Here is a 21,376-nt window from a genome sequence, read left to right as displayed (position 1 = left end):
TCTGAATTCACTGGTAGGTTTGGTGATATCTTGGAATCTCCTACATAAATAATTATGTCATCTATAAATAGGAATAGTTTTACTTCTTTCTGTCTATATGCTTTTATTTTTTTCCTTTCCTGTTGCATTGGCTAGAACCTCTCAGAAGATGTTGAATAGTGGTAAGAGCCAGCATCTTACTACTTGTTCCCAGTCTTGGGAAAAAGTGTTTTCAGTGTTTCACCATCAAGTTAAATGCTAGCTATAGGCTTTTTATAGATATCATCAGCCAAGCTTTAGGAAGTTCCCTTTTTTTTTTTTTTGTAAATGGTAATGAATTTTGTCAAATGCTTTTTTTCTGCATGTCCTGAAATGACTGTATAGTTCTTCTCTTACTGTTATGTTGGCTGACTACATTGATTGCTTTCCTAATATTTATCCAATTTTACAGTTTTGAAATAACCCCTGCTTGATTATATATATCACTTGATTTGATTTACCAGTGTGCTGTTAAGGAGTGTTAGGTCTTCTGAAGAATGTTAGTCTCTGATGATTGTTCTTGTACTGCCTTTGTCTTCGGTATTGAAGTGGTGCCGTCCTCACAGAGCAAGTCAGGCAGCCTTTCTTCATCCTCTGTATTCTGATAGTTTCCGTGCAGTTAGCAGTTATTTTTCCTTAGATGCTTGACAAAATTCACAAACCATATATCTTCACATTTAGTATTTTGTGTTTAAGTTGTATATTTTATGTAATTTTTCATTTTGTTTAAGTTATTGAGTTTACTGGCACAAGGTTAAGAATATCCTCTTACTGTCTTTCATAAATGTAGCTTCTATAGTGGTGTCCCTGTTTCATTGTGGACTTGGTAATTTGTGTTCTCTGTGTCATTGATTTTTGCTCTTAAACTTTATTATTTCTTTTGGCCTGCCTTTCTTCTTCTTAAGGTGGACCATTAGGTCATTGATTTTTTAAAAAACTATTGTTTTCTAATAAGGTGATTAAGACTATAAATTTGCCCCTAAGCTATGTTTTTCTTCATTTTTTCTTGACAAATTTTGTCACATTGTATTATTATCATCACTTAGTACAATTTCCATTTTCTTTGTGAGTTTTTTCTTTTATTCATGGGTTATTTAGAAATATATGGTTTAATTTTTAAATATGTGAGGCTTTCCAGATAGTTTATTGTTGACGACTAGTTTTTTCCCCCACTACTGGTCTCCTTGTTCCTCTCGTAGCTCACCGCCTCGCAGGGTTGCAGAGGGTGGTTAAGACCCTACCCAGATTACCCAGGCTCTTATCTTAGCTTTGGACTTCCCTGATAGCTCAGTTGGTAAAGAATCCGCCTGTAATGCAGGAGACCTGGGTTCAGTCCCTGGGTTGGGAGGATCCACTGAAGAAAGGTTTGGCTACCCACTCCAGTATTCCGGCCTGGAGAATTCCATGGACTGTATAGTCCATGGGGTCGCAAAGAGTTGGACACAACTGAGAGACTTTCACTTCATTTGTTACCCTGGCTTTACCACTTACCTGGCTTGTAGGACCCAAAGCAGGTTACCTGATTTCCCTGTTTTAGTTTCCTCTTTGTAAAATGAGAGCAGTGGTATCTCATAGGGTTTCTGTGCATGAGGAGCATTGGTCACTTCTTAGGGCACGGTGAGCTCTGGGTACCTGTTGGCTCCTCAGTAGATGCCAGTCATCACTGCAGCAGCCACAGCGCGCAGATGGCCTGCCCATTTGAATTTATCTGCTGCCATAGGACTTGCGTGGAAGGTCTCAGCACATTTTATATCCCGGGATCTTGTGTAGCACCTATCACAGGGCCTGGTGTGTGGCAGGTGTTGGGTAAATGAGCCCTGCTAAATGGAGTGCAGCTCCCTGGAAGTGCGTGAGTGTAAATATTTACTTAGAGGCAGCTCCTCACAGAGACTCAGCTCCAGCCAGCTCCAATCCCTCAGTGACCCAGCTCCCAGGAGAGCGTGTTGTACGTACTCAGTAGTGATAGCTATTTACTGTACTGTTTGCCACAACAGAATGCTGCAGACTGGGGGACTTCAACAACAGAACCTTATTTTCTTAGTGGTGGAGGGTGCCTGCAGAATTGGCTTCCTGTGAGACCTCTCCTTGGTTTGCAAACGGCCACCCTCTTGTGGCCTCTTCACGAGGTCATCTCTTTCTGCATTCTGATCTCCTTTTCTTATAAGGTCACCATTCTGATTCGATTAGGGCCCATCCTACTGACCTCGTTTTACCTTAATTGCCTCTTTAAGGGTCTTATCTCCAAATAGAGTCATTCTGAGGGCCCGGGGATTAGGGCTTCAACACAAGAATTTGCAGACACAAACTCAGTTAAGTCTTTAACACTTTTATTACTACTATAATAATGATACTTACTCACTAGTAAAATCATTGCCCTCAAAGACTTAATATTTGACCAATCAGATGGATTTTCTTAAAAATAGAAGTGAATTGATTTTTTTGATGAAAGCACTGTTCAGAAGCCAAAGGGTGTGTTGACAATGCCTTTAGCTGATATATTTTGTTTATTCATGAATTCAGTTACTCATATATTCATATATTCACCAGGTGTTTAATGAGTACCTTTCAAGTACCAGGCAGTGTGCTTGAAACTAGCAGTCCCATGATAATCAAAACACAGTGCCTGCCACTGTCCAGTTCACAGCGTAGTATATATTTAAAATATCTGTGTCTCTGGATGAAGGAGAATTACTGCCTCTGGGGGCTAGGTCTTAGGAGGTGTTGGTATTAGACCACAGAGTGTTGGATTTGTATTTTAGAAATTAATTAATTAACTTTGAAAGCATTTAAATCCTGATTCTAACCACTACTTATGAATGTGACCTTGAGCAAATTATTTAATCTCCTTACACCACCATTTCCTCTTTGTAAAACAGGAGCAGTATAAATATTTCATAGGGTAATTCATGATAGAGTGAGATAGTGCATGCCACATACTTAGTCCCATTCTTGGCACCTGAGAAGAGCTCAGTAAAATGGTTGCTGCTGTTGTCTTTTTAGTACAGGAACTCAACCTCATCTCAGAGGTGAGATTCAGGCGACACCTAAGAATAACCTACTTATATGTAGGTTTGTAATAATTTGAGAGAGCTTTTGCCAAAGCTTTGGAGTTTGTTTGTTATAATTTCCACCCTGCTGGTTTCCAGAGAGGATTTGAAATAGCTGCCCAGCTGAGAAGTGTGTTCCAGTTGTGAGGTAATGGAGAAAACTCTGACCCAGAACTGAGATGAACTTAGCGCTAGGTCCCCTCTTGCAGCCAGCTGACTGGTCCCTAGTGACCCCAAAGTCCTGGCTTTCCTGTATCAGATTCTTGGCCTTGTTTGTTAATTAGCAAGTAGTTTTAGATATTGGCCTTAAGTTTCAGAGAATTTGTATTTAATCTCTAGAGTTTCATAAGTTTGAAGTTTTGTTCTAAAAGTAGAAATATATAACTTGAATTTAATCTTGTTCCTAAATAGAATAATCATCATTTTCCAAAGAATAATTGTTCATTTAAATGACTTCGTATATAGTCCATTCATAGTCTGTCTTTTGTGAATGCATTTCAGAGCCCCTGATACATTATTAACATTACATTCACTTGATACCTGTTTTGGTGACAGTATTCTTATAAAAGATATTGAAGTCCTAAGTTCTAAGACCTTAACTTTCTCACAGATCTGTCATGTCTTTGGAACACATTTGCAGGGCATGGTGTAAATCATTTCTCCCTGATAAAGACAGAATATCACGCTTCATGAGAAGTTTTTTCTTATTGTTGCTGTTTTGTTTTTACTTGGTGGAGGGAGAATGCTGATGGTTTATTAGGGCCACTTGGGTTGCTAAATGGAGATAAAATAAGGAGATAAAAGGTTTTAAATAGAAGAATGTCCTTCTAGGAGATGACAAGGGTTAATAAGCCCTTGAAAGTGTGTTCTACTTGGTTGTTTCTGTTTGTATAAGCTCTTTATTATTTTATGAAATGTTTATAAAATTTTAATCAACTTTGTAATGTAAATAGGTACTGTATCTCACAGAATTACAGATCTTAATTCTCATCTGGTATTCAGTGGTGATGAATGTTGTTTTGTTGTATTTTCTAATGTTGCTGTTACAGTTGTCCCTTTATATCCATGGATTCAACCAACTGCAAATAGGAAATATTTGGGGGAAGAAATTTCCAGAAAGTTCCAAAAAGCAAAATTTGAATCTACCATGCTCCAGCAACTATTTGTGTAGTGTTTATATTGTGTTAGATATTTTAAGTAATCTAAAGATGATTTTAAGTATATGGGAGGATGTACATAGGTTATATGCAGATATTGTACCATTCTACATAAGGAACTTGAGCACTGGGGGATTTGGGTACCCATGTGGGGTGGGGTATTGGGATGTCCTGGAATCAGACCTCCTCTGATACTGAGGGAAAACTATAGTTAGTTTTTCAAAGAATTACAAACTACAGATTTAAGTGTATTGTTGTGTGATGTCAAAACATAGACAACTAGTGGAATGGGAGAAAATATTTGTAAATCATATGCTGCTGAAGGATTAATGTCTACACTATATAAAGAAATTCAACTCACACTGTTCTCCATAGTGGCTGTACTAGTTTGCATTCCCACCAACAGTGTAAGAGGGTTTCCTTTTCTCCACACCCTCTCCAGCATTTATTGCTTGTAGACTTTTGGATAGCAGCCATTCTGACTGGTGTGAAATGGTACCTCATTGTGGTTTTGATTTGCATTTCTCTGATAATGAGTGACGTTGAGCATCTTTTCATGTGTTTGTTAGCTATCTGTATGTCTTTGGAGAAATGTCCATTTAGTTCTTTGGCCCATTTTTTGATTGGGTCGTTTATTTTTCTGGAATTGAGATGCAGGAGTTGCTTGTATATTTTTGAGATTAGTTGTTTGTCAGTTGCTTCATTTGCTATTATTTTCTCCCATCCTGAAGGCTGTCTTTTCACCTTGCTTATAGTTTCCTTTATTGTGCAGAAGCTTTTAATTTTAATTAGGTCCCATTTGTTTATTTTTGCTTTTATTTCCAGTATTCTGGGAGGTGGGTCATAGAGGATCTTGCTGTGATTTATGTCGGAGAGTGTTTTGCCTCTGTTCTCCTCTAGGAGTTTTATAGTTTCTGGTCTTACATTTAGATCTTTAATCCATTTTGAGTTTATTTTTGTGAATGGTGTTAGAAAGTGTTCTAGTTTCATTCTTTTACAAGAATGAATAGAACTGCCTTATGACCCAGCAATCCCACTTCTGGGCATACACACCTAGGAAACCAGAATTGAAAGAGACACATGTACCCCAATGTTCATCGCGACACTGTTTATAATAGCCAGGACATGGAAGCAACCTAGATGTCCATCAGCAGATGAATGGATAAGAAAGCTGTGGTACATATACACAAAGGAGTATTACTCAGCCATTAAAAAGAATACATTTGAATCAGTTCTAATAAGATGGATGAAACTGGAGCCTATTTATACAGAGTGAAGTAAGCCAGAAAGAAAAACACCAATACAGTATGCTGCTGCTGCTAAGTCGCTTCAGTCGTGTCCGACTCTGTGCGACTCCATAGATGGCAGCCCACCAGGCTCCCCCGTCCCTGGGATTCTCCAGGCAAGAACACTGGAGTGGGTTGCCATTTCCTTCTCCAATGCATGAAAGTGAAAAGTGAAAGTGAAGTCGCTCAGTCGTGTCCGATTCTTAGCGACCCCATGGACTGCAGCCCACCAGGCTGCTCCGTCCATGGGATTTTCCTGGCAAGAGTACTGGAGTGGGGTGCCATTGCCTTCTCCACCAATACAGTATACTAACGCATATATATGGAATTTAGAAAGAAGGCAACGATAACCCTGTATGCGAGACAGCAAAAGAGACACGGATGTATAGAATAGTCTTGAACTCTGTGGGAAAGGGAGAGGGTGGGATGATTTGGGAGAATGGCATTGAAACATGTATAATATCATACGAGAAACGAATCACCAGTCCAGGTTCGATGCAGGATACAGGATGCTTGGGGCTAGTCCACTGGGATGACCCAGAGGGATGGTACGGGGAGGGAGGTGGGAGGGGGGTTCAGGATGGGGAACACGTGTACACTCATGGTGGATTCATGTTGATGTATGGCAAAACCAATACAATATTGTAAAGTAGTTAGCCCCCAATTAAAATAAATTTAAATTAAAAATACAACTCAATAACAACATCAAAAGACCCAGTTCAAATATAGGCAGTGGACTTGAATAGACATTTATGAAAAAGACTTGAATAGACATTTCTCCAAAGAAGATTTACCAATAAGCTCATGAAAAGATACTTAACACCATGAGTCATTCGGGAGTACAAATCAAAGCCACAGCAGATACCACATCATACCTATTAGGACGTGGCTATTATAAAAAATTTTAGAAGGTAAATAAACGTTGATGACATTGCTGATGGGAATGTAAACGGTGAAACTACTGTCAAAACCAGTTTGGTGGTTTCTGGAAAAGTTGAACATAGAGTCATCATATGATCTCGCCATTCCCCTCCTAGGTATTTACTCATAGAACTGAAAGGAGGAATTTGAGTACTCATACACCAGTGTTCATAGCAGCATTATTCACAGTAGCCAAAATGTGGAAATAACCAGTGACTGTTAGCTGATGAATGAATAAGCAAAATGTGTATATATGGAATGGAATGTACTCAGCCATAAAAAGCAATGAAATTTTGGTATATGTTACACCATGGATAAACCTTAAAGACTAAGTTATGCTTAGTGAAATAAGCCAGACACAAAAGGACGAATACTGAGTGATTCTGCTTATGTGAGGCACCTAGAACAGGAAAATTCATAGAGACAGAAAGCAGAATAGAGGTTACCAGGGGCTCACAGGGAGAGAAAAGTGGGGAGTTATCGTTTAACAGGTACAGAATTTCTGTTTAGGACGATAAAACAGTTCTAAAATGGATGGTGGGGATGGCTGCATAGCATTGTGAGTGTGCTTATGCTACTGAATTATACCCTTAAAAATGGTTAAAATGGTAATTTCTTTAAAATTTACTTATTTAAAAAATGTTTACAACATCTTTTACATCTTTTAACATTATATTTATTTTTAATTGAAGGATAATTGCTTTACACCGTTATGTTGGTTTCTGCCATAGATCAACGTGAATCAACCATAGGTATCCATATGCTCCCTCCCTCTTGAACCCGACTCCTACCCTGTCCCACCCCGCTAGGTTATCAGGGAGCACCAGGTTGAATTCCCTGTGTTGTATAGCAGCTTCTCATTAGCTATCTATTTTACATATGGTAACATATATTTCAGTCCTGCTGTTTCAATTCGCCCACCCTCTCCTGCCCCCAGTGTGTCCATAAATCTGTTCTCTATGTCTGAGTCTATTCCTGCCCTGCAGATAGGTTCATCAGTAACATAAAATGGTAATTTTTACATGGTATGTATTTTACCATAATAAAAACATTAAAGAAGGAAGCTGACTGAACAATAACAACAAAACTGACAGATTTACACAATTATATCTTTTCAGTATCTTTTGCCCACAGATTTGTATTCATTTTTATGGGCATCTCAAAATTGTATGGGTATTTATTAGATTTTTAGGATTGAGTACTATTGGGTTTGTATTGCCTTTGAGTTACAAACAGTGTGGGGTTTTTCATGTTACTTTTATGACAGATTTTTAATGACTCCCCTTTGTTTTGCAGCTACTTCGGGAACTTAAGCACCCAAATGTCATCTCTCTTCAAAAGGTGTTTCTGTCTCATGCAGACAGGAAAGTGTGGCTTCTGTTTGACTATGCCGAACATGACCTCTGGGTAAGGCGCGCCATGATGGATGTGGGCCATGGTTTCAGTTGGGTATCAACAGGACTAACTGGAGACAATTTGGGGAGCTCATTGTAGTATTAGAGTTTTTATTTTAAGATAAAAGGGATCTCAGAATGTGGTTGAGAAAGTATGAAGGCTAGAGTATTGCTTTGTAGTTTTACTTTTGTTCTTATCAGTTTGACATGCTGCAGAGAACAAAAGAATCTGAAGAGTATAAACAGCTCTTCAATATTGTTTCCTAGCTGTGGATTTTGACAACATAAAAAAAAGTAATAACTGTTTTGTTGTAAGATTTAAAAGCAGCGTATTTCCTTTTCTGCAGCAAAGAGAATCTAAGATGAGAAGGTGATAATACCTTGTGTAGGGACCTACGTATGTTGTATTTATTTGGAGAACTAGATTGAGATTTGGGCTTCCCTTGTGGCTCAGCTGGTAAAGAATCTGCCTGCAATGCAGGAGACCTGAGTTTGATCCCTGGGTTGGGAAGATCCCCTGAAGAAGGGGAAGGCTACCCACTCCAGTATTCTGGCCTGGAAAATTCCATGGACTAGATAGATAGATAGATAGATAGATAGATAGATAGATAGATAGATATAGTCCTTGGGGTCTCAAAGAGTCGCACACAATTGAGCAACTTAGATTCACTCACTCAGATTGAGATTTAGTGGGCCTATTTGTCATATGATGTAGGGCAAATCTCTTAATGACTCTGAAGGGGTAGCTTCCCCCATCTGTAAAATATAATACTTTTACTGCTCTTTTTTGCAAGTAAATAATATCCAGTATTGTGTTGTTAATTAATTAACAACTACTTCACTATTGTGAAATATATTTTTCTGCTATTTAATACGTAATAAGGTCTTTAAATATTTTGCTATGTTTTACATCTCGTCTATACTTAACTGAATTAGCATGGCTGTGTGTTTATTGAACTAAATAAAAAGAGAAAATATATGCAAGGGATTACAGTATCCTGGCTCAATTTCAGAATCTTCAAAATATATCTTTTCATTCAGCTGTAGTTCATAAATGGAAGTACAAAATTTTGAAATAAAGCTAGCACAAATCCCAGTAAAACTGTGTAAAAGGAAATTCACCTTCTGAAAATAGTGAAAGTTTCGAACTCTTTTGCTAATTTCCAGGTGAATCCTCATTTCCATCATTTTAACTTTAACAGACTCCAGAAATTGAAACTTATTTTGGTTTCATATGTTTTTAGATTTATTTTTTTTAAAAAGTTTTTTCATATTGTTTGTAGATTGCTATTTAACATGACTAAATGTGATTTGATTCCATTTATTTTTATATAAGTTACCTGGAAAGCACTATTTTCAAACAAAATAGATTTTCCCTCTTTTATGAGACTATTGCCCAAGGTTTGTGATAGTTTTTGTTGGCTTCTGTTATTGTGAAAGAAATCTAATCAAATCAAATTTGGATTCTGTTAATAAAAGTTCATTAAATTGGAGTGGCCAGTATTGAACACTTATCATATTCAAATGTAATATAAAATCAAATTATATAATCCAAATTTATGAGAAAATTTCCAGGCTAGTTGATTAGCATGATATGTAATAAGACATAGTTGAGCATAGGAGATAGTATTGTATTCAACATGGTCTCTAGCAAAACTGGTATGTAATATTTAATTTTATGTGTAGGTATAATAATCATACTTTAATAAATTAAGCTGCATGTAATGTGTGTATATGGAGAAAGAAATGGCAACCCACTCTAGTATTCTTGCCTGGGGAATCCCAGGGTCAGAGGAGCCTGGTGGGCTGCCATCTATGGGGTCGCACAGAGTCGGACACGACTGACGCGACTTAGCAGCACAGCAGAATGTGTGCATAGAGTCACCACTGGCTTTATCAACTCATTTAAGCCAAATAAGCACTTCTAGTGCTCATTTTAATAAAAACCAAATGATGATTCAGTTTACTAAAACTACTCTTTATCCATTTTATTTTCTTATTTTAATTGGAATATTGAATTAGCTGGGGTAAGGCAGCAAAGGGCAAAAAGAATAAAAAGTCATTTTAAAAAATTACTTAGGTGTTGGTGAAATCTTATGGTATGCATATTACATATTTGTTATATAGCCCAGGAATAAAGGTGAAGGTAAGAAATTTCTCCACTTTAGTTTTGGTAGCTATAAAATATTGGTAAAAAAGTAATTTGTAATACCTTAATGAAAATACTGCCTAAAGAAACGTATACGGCATCAACTGATTATCTTACCTCCCCTGCGTGTTTGTTCCTTTCATTCTTACTGTGGTAGGTTTTGATTTTCTTTTTTTAATGTATTTTAATTTTTTTTTTTTTAAGCTCTGAGAGCTGCTGGTTCTTCTTAAGGTGATGTGACTTGATTGTCATTTCTTTGGATAGGTGACAAAACAGTCTAGATTATTAAGACTTACTATAGCTCTGTTTTATTTGCCTGTTCTTAAGTACTTCAAAAAAATGACTGAGAAGAAAATTAAAATAATATCATGCTGCTACTAAAGGATAGATTAATCATGCTAAATTGATTAATCATGCTACATACTACATTAATCATACTACATACTACTAAAGGCACTAACTGATACCCTTTACCTTCCCAAATATAGGCCTTTGCTCTATATTTTTTCTTTGGAAAATAAAACTCCTTCACTCATTAGTCATTAGTTATTTCTTACCCATTTTCTACTTCTATATCTTAAGAAAATGAAAAGGTTACATTATACTGTTAAATAATAGCTATACTGTTAAAAGCTATACTATTAAAATAATCACTCCTGTTTTAATTATTTTTACTAAGTTCAAGAATACACCTAATATGCAGTCAGATACTGGCCAGGAATCTGCTCTTGCGCGTGTTACATTCAGGCCTGTGCCCAGTGGTATGCACAGCAGAGTTGGCTGCAGCCGATTTCTAGATTTTCTTGCAGTTTGAGTGCTTTCATTACAATGAAGACATCTGTCGAGAGTTTGAAACATTGGATCTTGTTTCTGTTGAGGTACATTTATTTGTAAAATGATTTTTCTATTTATAAAGTGGTATTTTGTTTACTGGATGTCCACTAACATTATACCTAGAAAGCTTTGCTGGATGTTTCAAGGCTGTTTTTTACCCCCTCGTCTGAAGCATTCATATTTCTAAATATTATTTATGACCAGAGATATGTACTGGTTATTTACATATTATTCCTTTGTGCTTCTGTGTACTTAATTGAAATATTTTTCCATCTGCTTTCTTTATAACCCAGTTGTGGTAAATAGGTACCACACCTATGTTATGTTAACCAGCCAAAACTCTCTGTTCTTTTTTTCTTTCTTTCATTTAATACACATTTTATTCACTGCTGAATAACAGATATTTGTTTCTTGAAATTTTTCACTAGATAAACAGGTCAAGTAACTGTGAAAGTAATTTTTTAATTATACTTTAAAAATGAAATCACATTACTTTCTACTTCTTTGTTGTCATTTATTTTCTGAGGCCCTATCCCATGCTCAGGAAATGACATTTTAGCTGTAGTTATTTAAGGTTATTTATGCTATCCAGCAGAATGTGAAATGATATTTTCAGTATCTTTGGAAATCCCTGAGTGGTTGTTTTTTTTTTTTTTTCAGTTAGTAAAATATTATTTATCAAACTGTCTTTCCTTCTTTTCTTTTTTAAGCTTCTGGTGATATTTTTCTTTCTTTCAGCATATAATCAAGTTTCACAGAGCTTCTAAAGCAAACAAGAAGCCAGTTCAGTTACCTCGGGGGATGGTGAAGTCACTATTATATCAGATTCTAGATGGGATCCACTACCTGCATGCTAACTGGGTGTTGCACAGGGATTTGGTAAGTTGAAATGTAGTTAGGTGTAAGCTAGAAAGATGCACTTAAGAGTTGGGTGATATATCTAGATGTTAGTGCTGTACAGGCCTGCAGACCTTACAGGGGAAGCAGGAATGCCACGGTCTCAAAACTAGCCCAGCCTTGTACTTCTGTGTGATGGCTCCTGCTTCGGGACATACACTAGCTGGTGCTTAAGAGGTAAAAGAGGCCACACTGGTTTTGCTAAGCTTTTAAGTCTGTAAATAAAGCGTTCGCTTGCTTTACATTGATTATTAGATGCCAGACAAACTCTGGAAGTTGGTGTATTTATGAATAACTTGAAAATACAACCTTTGGAGCCTACTGCATATTATATTGAATATTAGAAGAGGAGTGTTCAACTACTTATTTTTTGAACGCACTATATTAGTAGAAGTCTCTCAGCCAATAGCCTTTATTAATCACGATTGAATACATTATTAAGAAGCCTTGCCATATTAAGGTACACTAAATTCTTAAGACTTCAGAAATTGACTTTATTTTTATTTTACATCGCAGAATAGTGTATGCCCTTAAAAAAATGTATAGCATTAAATTGTTGATTAAATTGTACTTGTTCATGAAAGCTTTATATATTTAATTCATTTAAATTTCAGATTCCTGTTTACCCCTTTCATATTGCATAATTACACTGTGCTTTTATTCTTTTCTTTGTAAATGTAGTGACTCTAGTGAGGTTTGTAGCAGTGCCTTCATTTCAAGCAGTTATAGACACAGTGCTGGGAGCTGTGGCATGGTCTCTGATCACATGTGTACATAGGCGAAGTCTCCATCCTGATAAGGTGGAGCCGCTCTGCCCTCACGTGCGTGCTCTTTGCCGGGTGCTCTGTGTTTAATGCATTCGTCTCTGTCTTCAGTCAGGTGTTTTAGCTTCTGGTTCTTCCATCTGTCTTCCGTAAATCTCCTTGAAATACATTTGGTGGCAGTTATTTTACCTCCAGTTCTCAAGCCTAGAAAAAGCATTTACAGTAGGACCAGTAACACATCAGAAGTTTGGTTGAAATAACTTTTTCTCTTATGCAAACTTTATTTTTAATAGAATTAGGATATTTACAAGCAGTGAATTTACAGAACATAAATGTGAAAATCCTTTGTCTCTTTATGAAAATGAAAATAAATTTCAGCTTTTAGAAGAGTCAGCTTAGGGGAAAACTGTTACTACTTTTGAGCTCCTGGCATTTTTCATGATTTTAAAAGAATAGAATCTGGTTAAAGGGTATTTTTCTCATGTAGAGTTAATTATGCTAAGATAATGTTTTATTTTTAATTTAAATATTTTCTCATCACTAAAATATTAGTTCATTAGATGAACACAAACTGATTTTTAAACCAGTATTTAATTTTTATATTAATATGTAATATACCTCCTCTGTCCATGGAATTCTCTATGCAAGAATCTAATGTATAATGTACCTTCTCTGTTCATGGGATTCTCCAGGCAAGAACACTGGAGTGGGTTGCCATTCCCTTCTCCAGGGTATCTTCTCAATCCAGGGATCAAACCTGGGTCTCCTGCATTGGCAGGTGGATTCTTTACCATCTGAGCCACCAGGAAAGCCCCAAAATATACCTGAACTGCTTACATTAGCGTTAACTACACTATGAAATAATGAAAGTAATGAAAATAGTTTTGAAGTGTGATTTCTTTGGGGAGAGTTCTTTCTGTTGACACAGCCTAAACAGTTGTCGTTAGCATAGAGACACTGTCAAGCAGGTCATTTCAGAAGTCTGTGTTGGTGGTGCCCTGGGAGACAGGGGGCGTGGAGCAGTGTACCCAGGTGCAGGTAACAAAGGAACGCACTGTCTGCAGCTGACTTAAAAATAATACTGAAACAAACTAAAAGTAGTGACACTTTATTATTACCAGATACTGGCAATTCTGAACAGTATCGGGGTAAAATATTCCTGTTCACCGAAGCAAATCCCTCCTGGTGCTGTACCCCTCTTGCTAGGCCACTGCCATCTGTTGAGAAGTGTGTTCATCCACAACCTTCTCTAAACTGTAATCGATTATTTGCTGCTGCCTCCTTTGACTTTCTCGTCTGAAGCATGATTTCCTGTAATGTCTGTGCTTGGCTTCTTAGTGCTCTTTCCAAACGCCTGACCCTTCTGTGCATCGCAGGCCCACTGAACCATTCTCTCATTGAAGTGATAAACTCCTCCCCTAGGCTGGATCTTACTGGTTCAGGTCCCTGCCTCTTGAATTATTCTTCAGTTCTTGAAGGAAAGATTCATAATTATGGTTTTTATTAAAATTGTGCCTACCTTCCTGCCAACTGAAAATCAAATTTTGGAGTTTGATAGTATATAATTTTTCAACTACAGCTACACAAGATATTCATATATGTAGTATTAAGTATTTACTCTGAAAACTATTCTTTAGAAGCTGTATGACATGACCTTTTTTAAAAATCTTACCTCAAGCAATTATTATTATTTGCAGTATAATTACTAGTTAATTATGTTCTTTGCTCCTTTTCAGTCAGGTTTAGACAAAATGAGGTGATACCAACCTTAGCCGATCTGTGTAGATTTCTAATGTTAAGAATTGCATCAGTTGGTTTAGGTGCTGACTTGCCACATGAAGCTTCATATCAAAGTAGAAAATTAACATAGACCTCCTAAAAACACCATTTGAAAATAGTCCAGAGTGTTACTGAAGCTTCTGCTTAATAAAATTGGCTTTATTGTTAATAGAAATACTGATTTCAGTTGATAGAGTTATGGAGTTCATTGGTTGATATGTATAGTTAACTTTACCATTTAATAAATAAAAGTTAATTTTGTCACTACTGATCATTCAGTTCAGTTCAGTTTAGTCGCTCAGTCATGTCCGACTCTTTGCGACCCCATGAATCGTAGCACGCAAGGCGTCCCTGTCCATCACCATCTCCCGGAGTTCACTCAAACTCACGTCCATCGAGTTGGTGATGCCATCCAGCCATCTCATCCTCTGTCGTCCCCTTTTCCCCCTGCTCTCAATCCCTCCCAGCATCAGCGTCTTTTCCAGTGAGTCAACTCTTTGCATGAGGTGGCCAAAGTACTGGAGTTTCAGCTTTAGCATCATTCCTTCCAAAGAAAACTAGGGCTGATCTCCTTTAGAATGGACTGGTTGGATCTCCTTGCAGTCCAAGGGACTCTCAAGAGTCTTCTCCAACACCACAGGTCAAAAGCATCAATTCTTCAGTGCTCAGCCTTCTTCACAGTCCAACTCTCGCATCCATACATGACCACTGGAAAAACCATAGCCTTGACTAAACAGACCTTTGTTGACAAAGTAATATCTCTGCTTTTTAATATGCTATTCTAGGTTGGTCATAACTTTTCTTCCAGGAGTAAGCATCTTTTAATTACATGGCTGCAGTCACCATCTGCAGTGATTTTGGAGCCCAAAAAGATAAAGTCTGACACTGTTTCCACTGTTTCCCCATCTATTTCCCATGAAGTGATGGGACCGGATGCCATGATCTTCGTTTTCTGAATGTTGAGCTTTAAGCCAACTTTTTCGCTTTCCTCTTTCACTTTCATCAAGAGGCTTTTTAATTCCTCTTCACTTTCTGCCATAAGGGTGGTGTCATCTGCATATCTGAGGTTATTGATATTTCTCCTGGCAATCTTGATTCCAGCTTGTGCTTCTTCCAGCCCAGTGTTTCTCATGATGTACTCTGCATATAAGTTAAATAAGCAGGGTGACAATATACAACCTTGACATACTCCTTTTCCTATTTGGAACCAGTCTGTTGTTCCATGTCCAGTTCTATTATGTAGTAGCAAATCAGTAACTGAGGTCTGTCATCCTCCACAGGAAATAGAGACTTGATAATTCTGGAACTCTTGTTGGGCTGAATGTAGTAATAAGTACACATGTGCAGATGTTCTAAGAAATGGGCTGGAAAGGAAAGCTATGCAGTATTTATGAGATAATTTATGAATTCAAAGTAAACTAGAGAGAGAAATAAAAACAGTGGTGTGTGTAAGGTAACTTTACTCTTTCTTTGGGACTACATCCTTCCCCTCTCTTCTTGTATTCTCCTCTCCTTGGAAATGAAAGTTGTTTGACTAGCAGTCTATAGTCCTGGTTCTGGCATTACCACCTGTATTAATCATTGTTCTCCAGAGAGAGAGAATGGGTCTGTGTAGAGAGAGTTGGGTCTGTGTGGAGAGAGTAAGGTTTCTCCTAAGCACTTCCCTCCTGCCGTTGTGGAGGCAGGGTCAGTCCAGAAGCTGCAGGTCAGGCTGGCAGGTTTGGCAGACCCAAGGCAAGAGTTGCAGTTGAGTCCAGAGTCAGTCCACTGGCAGAATTCCTTCTTGTTTCGGAGTGAGGCCCACCGATGTTATGGAGGGTGATCCCACTTAACTCAGAGTCCACAAATTTAAATGTTAATCTCACTCAAAAACACCTTGATAGAAACATCCAGAATACTCTGAGCACTATGGTCCAGCCAAGGTGACACCCAGAATAGCCATCCTATTTAAACAGGTCGACTGAGACACATGCAACGTGGGAAAAGGAATTTCAGGGTTGTGTTGTCCATATTCTCCCCCGCCCCAGCCCCCCAATTATCTGCTTACATAAAATAGGAGGGTTTTGTTGAGTTAAGGAATATTAAGGTGTGGTGTTTTTTTTTTTGCCATATGTACTATAAAGAGAAACTAAGTGTGAAATAGTAGGAAAGCTTCAAGTAAAGATATGTTTTAGTAACTCAAAATAAGGACAAGTTTGAAGTCCATTAGCCTGATTGGTTGGTGGTTTTTTCCTGAGCCCAGTAAAAAACTTGAAGCACCAAAGTCATATTCGATCCTTTTTGTGTAGAAGCCAGGCTTGATCCAGCAGTGGTGACTGAACTCCCGTTTGAGTTAGAGCACATGGGCAAGGGTGTGACCACCAGTGACTCCATTGTGACCTATTTGAGGATGTCCAGCCAGTTCACTGTCTAGGGTCTATCAGTGGAAATGATTTTTTTTTTAATAAAACTTTCTAAATTTTGTCATCGTTTTCTTGTGCAATTGTGAAATTTCAAACTCAGTAATTTTTCTCTTCCTAGGAAAAATTCTGTGATAGATTAGGAATTTGAAAAACACTTCTCACTAGTATGCATGCTGCCAAATTGAAGATTAAAAACACCACTATGGTCTGGCTCCAGTCTCCTGTTTTTCTTTTATCTCATTCTTTATATTTATTTTCCAGTCAACCCAGAGGTTGTCCTGCCTGTCTAAATGCCTTCCTCCCTTCATCTCCTGCATTTGAAATCTACTCATCCTTTAAAGCTCTGCTCTGCTACCTCATCAGAAAAGCCCCTAGCACCCACCACCCCAGTCACACTAGCTGAGAGTGAGATTGTTTACTTCTAAACCCTGAAGCATTATTTTGAACTACCCCTGGGGTGCTTACTAGTTGGGTAATTATACTCCTCTGTCTGATGGTAAGTTCCTGAGGGCAAAGACTGGGACTTATTGTATCTTTGTAGACTTCCCAGTGCCTGTGGAATACACAGTAATGTATACAGTATTGCTTACACGGGGTGAATGAACGAACTAGCCCGTCTGTAACAGAAGCAAAGTGGTCTCCAAGGTTATTCCCCATAGCTTATCTCCGATGTTACCTGACACTTCTCTGTATCTAGGGACGCACACAGACTCTGCTGCACTTCTTCCCTTCACTCCCTCTTATCTCTGCTATGATTTAGTGCCGTGAAACAGTGCAGAAGAAATTCTTTTCTATTCATACCACATTTTAAGTCCTTTCAGCAGCCTTCTTTCCACTGAAAAGAACTCAGCTCTTATCAGTTAGTTCAGAGACCATTCAGCTAATGACAGTGATCTGTTGATCTCATCCATTGCTCCCTTCCTCTCCCCCAGATTTTTGTTCCTCCCAAGGAGACCTATTTCTTGGCCCTTTGTTTGTTCTGATGTTCACTTTATGTCATTTATTTTTTCCAATTTTTCTCCTTTAATATTAAGGGTGGACAGTTTTCATCATTGTTGATTTACATCCCTCAAATTTTTTCTTTCCAGAACTTCTGGAAGTCCCTTCTGTGTGAATTATTCTTTAATCATTAATGGGGTGAGGGTGGGCATGCCTCTCTTCTGTATGTTCCAACTATTCTGAACTTGCATCGCCAATGTTTCACTTTAATCCTACATTTAGCAGACCAGGTCATTTCTAATCACAATGTCAGTATTTTAATTTCTAGCTGATAGTTGTTCTTTTAAAATTTTCTAGTGAATTCATTGTTGGCTGAATTTTGTGCTTTTTGTTGAAAATATTCATTCAGCTATATCAGACTTAACAGAAATGATTTACAGTCAATCAAATGATTTACTTGTATTTAAGTAAGTATTAAAGATTTGTGCTTTTGACTTGTTTCCTAAGGAATTCAATAAAGAGTAGAGAAGTAGTTACTATGACTTACCTGTTTGCCGTTAACTTTCATTAGGTGTATATAGTCCTCATATGGTCATTAATGTGTTCCATTTAAAAAAAAATATAGTATCCCCGCAAATTTCATTTTAATTACTACTTTAATGATTTTATCATAGTGATAATTAACTTGGAGCTCCCCGGCACATAGGCTATACTTTCCTCCTCTTGCACCAAATGGATAATGTAAGATATAGTATAACTTTTGTATTTTCCTTTGTAATTTTTTTCCTTTAAGCTGAATTACAAGGCTGTATATGAAATTTGGAGTGTTTTGGAGTATTACAGCTATCTGAAGTTGGTCATTCCTGCCCTAAAACAATTCAGAATATTTTCTTTTGGCATGGAGGGGGGTGGGTATAGCTCAGTGACAGAGCATTCACTGCAAAATAGGTTCTTTGTTTTTTGCAGTTTTTTGCCATAGTAAAATTTCCTAGAAAATAAATGTCTGCAGAGATTTCCTTTGGAAGTATCCCAGGGGGATGTCTTGTCATGTGTAGTATGTGAGGTGAAATAGCCCAGTGAGCCATTGCATAAACATGTTTGTAAAATGCTCGAGCTATTTCAGAGCTATTTAATCTGGCTTATTAAAAAAAAAAATCTGATAGTGCTGTTGCCTTGAAGTTTATTTTGATTATATTGGATGACTTGGAATCACTTGGTGGTTGGGGGAGAGTTTAACTGTGCTTGGTGAAGGATGAGTTGGTTTCCTAGCAACTGTTCAGTACGATCAAAATCTCGGAGTGAGCCATTGACTCAGACTCAGTATCATAGGGCCTCCTTTATGAAGGCACCTAATTACTGATTATAACATGATGAACTATTGGGGTGTTTTTGATCTGATTCTTCTTATTTGAGTAAAAGATCACCTGGTTTATTAGATTTGCTTACTAATACTAAAGTCTTCAAACAGTAATATAATTAGTTGGTTTGCTTGGGATTTTTAGATTCATTTTCTTATTGACTGGTGAGCTCTGTACAAGGAAGTGGAAAACTCAGAAGAAAAGAGATTAAATGGCCTGATTCTGGTTACTTAGCTAATTATTTTCAAAGCTGGATCACTGACTTTAGGGATTTTCCCCTCTAGGTCAGTGATTTTTAAATTGCAGGTTGTAAGCTGTGAGTTGGGAAATCACACAACACAACCAGCCTTTTTAAAAAATTTTTTAATGGAATAGAGTGGAACAGAGCAAATATCAGAGTACATCATATGTCTTGAGGCAGGTTGTTGCTTCATGAAACTTTTGTTTCAGTTGTATGTGTGTATGTATGTATGTGTTTAACTATGGCCATAATGAGTGATCTTCTTCCTGTGGGTTGTGTTCAAGAAGGTTTGAAAGCCACTGGTCTTAGACTGTTGCCCGAAAGTTACTTTATATGTTTAGGAAAAGAGAAGATCAAGTCTGTAGAAAATACTTTGTTCTAATTATAAGTACTCTAATATTTTATGCAAATGTATTGACATTGATAATAAAATCATGTTGAATAGCAGTAGCCCTGTAGGGAATATGTTTTTCTAAGTAGGGTTTATTATAGGTGGGAGAATTTCAGGCAAGTTTCACTTTCCTCTTTTAATACCATCCTGAATTTTCTAATAGTTTGCAGTTAACATGTTATAATCATATAGAAGGAAACAGAAGAAAATACCTTATTTAGTCTTTTAGTAAAGTTCACACATAATATTCAGTGTTGTTTAGTGTATTTGTTTTATGTCAGTAGAGGATGGTTGCTATTAAGGGAAAAAAAGCCATGCATACACTTTTTTGTCTGCCTAAAAGGAGGGGGCAGTACATTCTTGAGGGAACAGGGGAAGCAGAAAGGACCTTGACACTGTCCAAATGCTGAAAGAAGCAAAGAAACAAATTGATTGGCCAGCTGGGAAGAAAGGAGACTGTGTTCAAGGCCTCTGTTCTGACTGCTGTTGTTGCTCCTTCTCTGTGCTTAGCTTCCTAGAAATGAGTGTTGGGAATATATTAAGCATGTTTCTTTAAAACAGAGCTTTTTTGAAGAAAAATGCTTTGTGATTGTCAGGATCAATCAGTGCTTATTACTTGAGATTTGCTTCATTTACTGGGAATAAACGGAATCTCCAAGGATTTACTCCAATTTTCTTATTTGTCTAATTGTATAACTAGGAAAACATACAAAATTGTATCCATAAAATTTAGGCTTGAAGATGAAACATAGGTTTTATTGATAAGAATGAGTTAAGGCAAACTAAAATGAGGTTTGCATTACTTTTGGTTAACATCACGAATATTGTGTTGATTCTGTAGTATGTTGACTTAAATGACAGTTGGACAGTTTTCTTTCTTGGAAGTGTTTGATTATAAACAGTCCCTTTAGTTTCTTAATATATGCCACATTTGTGTAATTTAGATATTGAGCACACACAATGAACCGTGTTCTATTGTTTGTAAATAATGAAAAAGTGGCCCACTTTGTTTTACTAAATAGTGCAGCTCCAGACACTGTACCTACTTATGTGGGCAGATTATAAAAACACTATGTTACTTAGTTTGCATGTGGCTTCTCATCTTCTTTCAGATTCTCGATGAATTTTTTCAGACCCTTGATCAGCAAGATGCTAAAATCTTTTTAAAGTCCCATTTCTCACCAGACAAGACAGATATTCTAAATAATTTAATTGAGCTTTAAAAAAAATAGAGTGAAGATTATATTTTTGAGTAATCCTGAAAATTGGCTAGAAATAGAAGATTATCTGAGTTTTAAGTCACATATATCTTTTCTCTTTTTTTTTTTTTTAACATAAAATGGAGCCAGACCCATATTTTTGTCTCTTTGATAGAGAGTGAAATATTAGATTGTCTGGTGCATAATAAATGTTCGGTCAGTGCATTTTAGTTCCAGTCCATCATTAGGTTGCCCTAGGACTGCGAATAAGTACCTTCGGTGTAGAAACTTTATCCATTTCACTTACTAGTATATCTTTAGCACCCAGGATAGCACATATTAGTTGCATGATAAATATTGATTGAATAGCTGGATTCTTATCAGTGCTCCCTTCAGAACACATTTCAGATTGAAGTACAGTAAGACTCTCCTGTAACTCTAATTTGAAGTAGCACAGCTGGCCATTGGTCCCAGTCATCTGACCGGCATCTTTTCTCAAAGAAGAGTCAACTGTAGTGCTTGTTTTCAGGGAGGAGACGCTGTGGGAAGAGTTAGCCAGGGAGGGAAGGGCAGATGAGCAGCGATGATGCAGTCCTCCTA

The 21,376-nt window shown here is 37.3% G+C and overlaps 1 protein-coding gene across 3 annotated transcripts in view; it reads left to right on the top strand.

Annotated features, from left to right (window-relative positions):
* CDK8 (cyclin dependent kinase 8) overlaps positions 1-21,376 on the top strand; it is a 75,537-nt gene that overhangs the window by 26,670 nt on the left and 27,491 nt on the right. For all 3 annotated transcript variants that reach the window (XM_052650060.1, XM_052650058.1, XM_052650057.1), the window contains exons 3-4: positions 7,726-7,836; positions 11,545-11,685. In XM_052650060.1, coding sequence (XP_052506020.1) covers positions 7,726-7,836; positions 11,545-11,685 — 252 coding nt within the window. The remainder of the gene's footprint in view (positions 1-7,725; positions 7,837-11,544; positions 11,686-21,376) is intronic.

The sequence above is a fragment of the Budorcas taxicolor genome, chromosome 12 (assembly GCF_023091745.1).
Source record: "Budorcas taxicolor isolate Tak-1 chromosome 12, Takin1.1, whole genome shotgun sequence".
NCBI lineage: Eukaryota > Metazoa > Chordata > Mammalia > Artiodactyla > Bovidae > Budorcas > Budorcas taxicolor.
The sequence above is the reverse complement of the archived record's forward strand: the minus strand, read 5'-3'. Positions and strand labels throughout refer to the sequence as shown.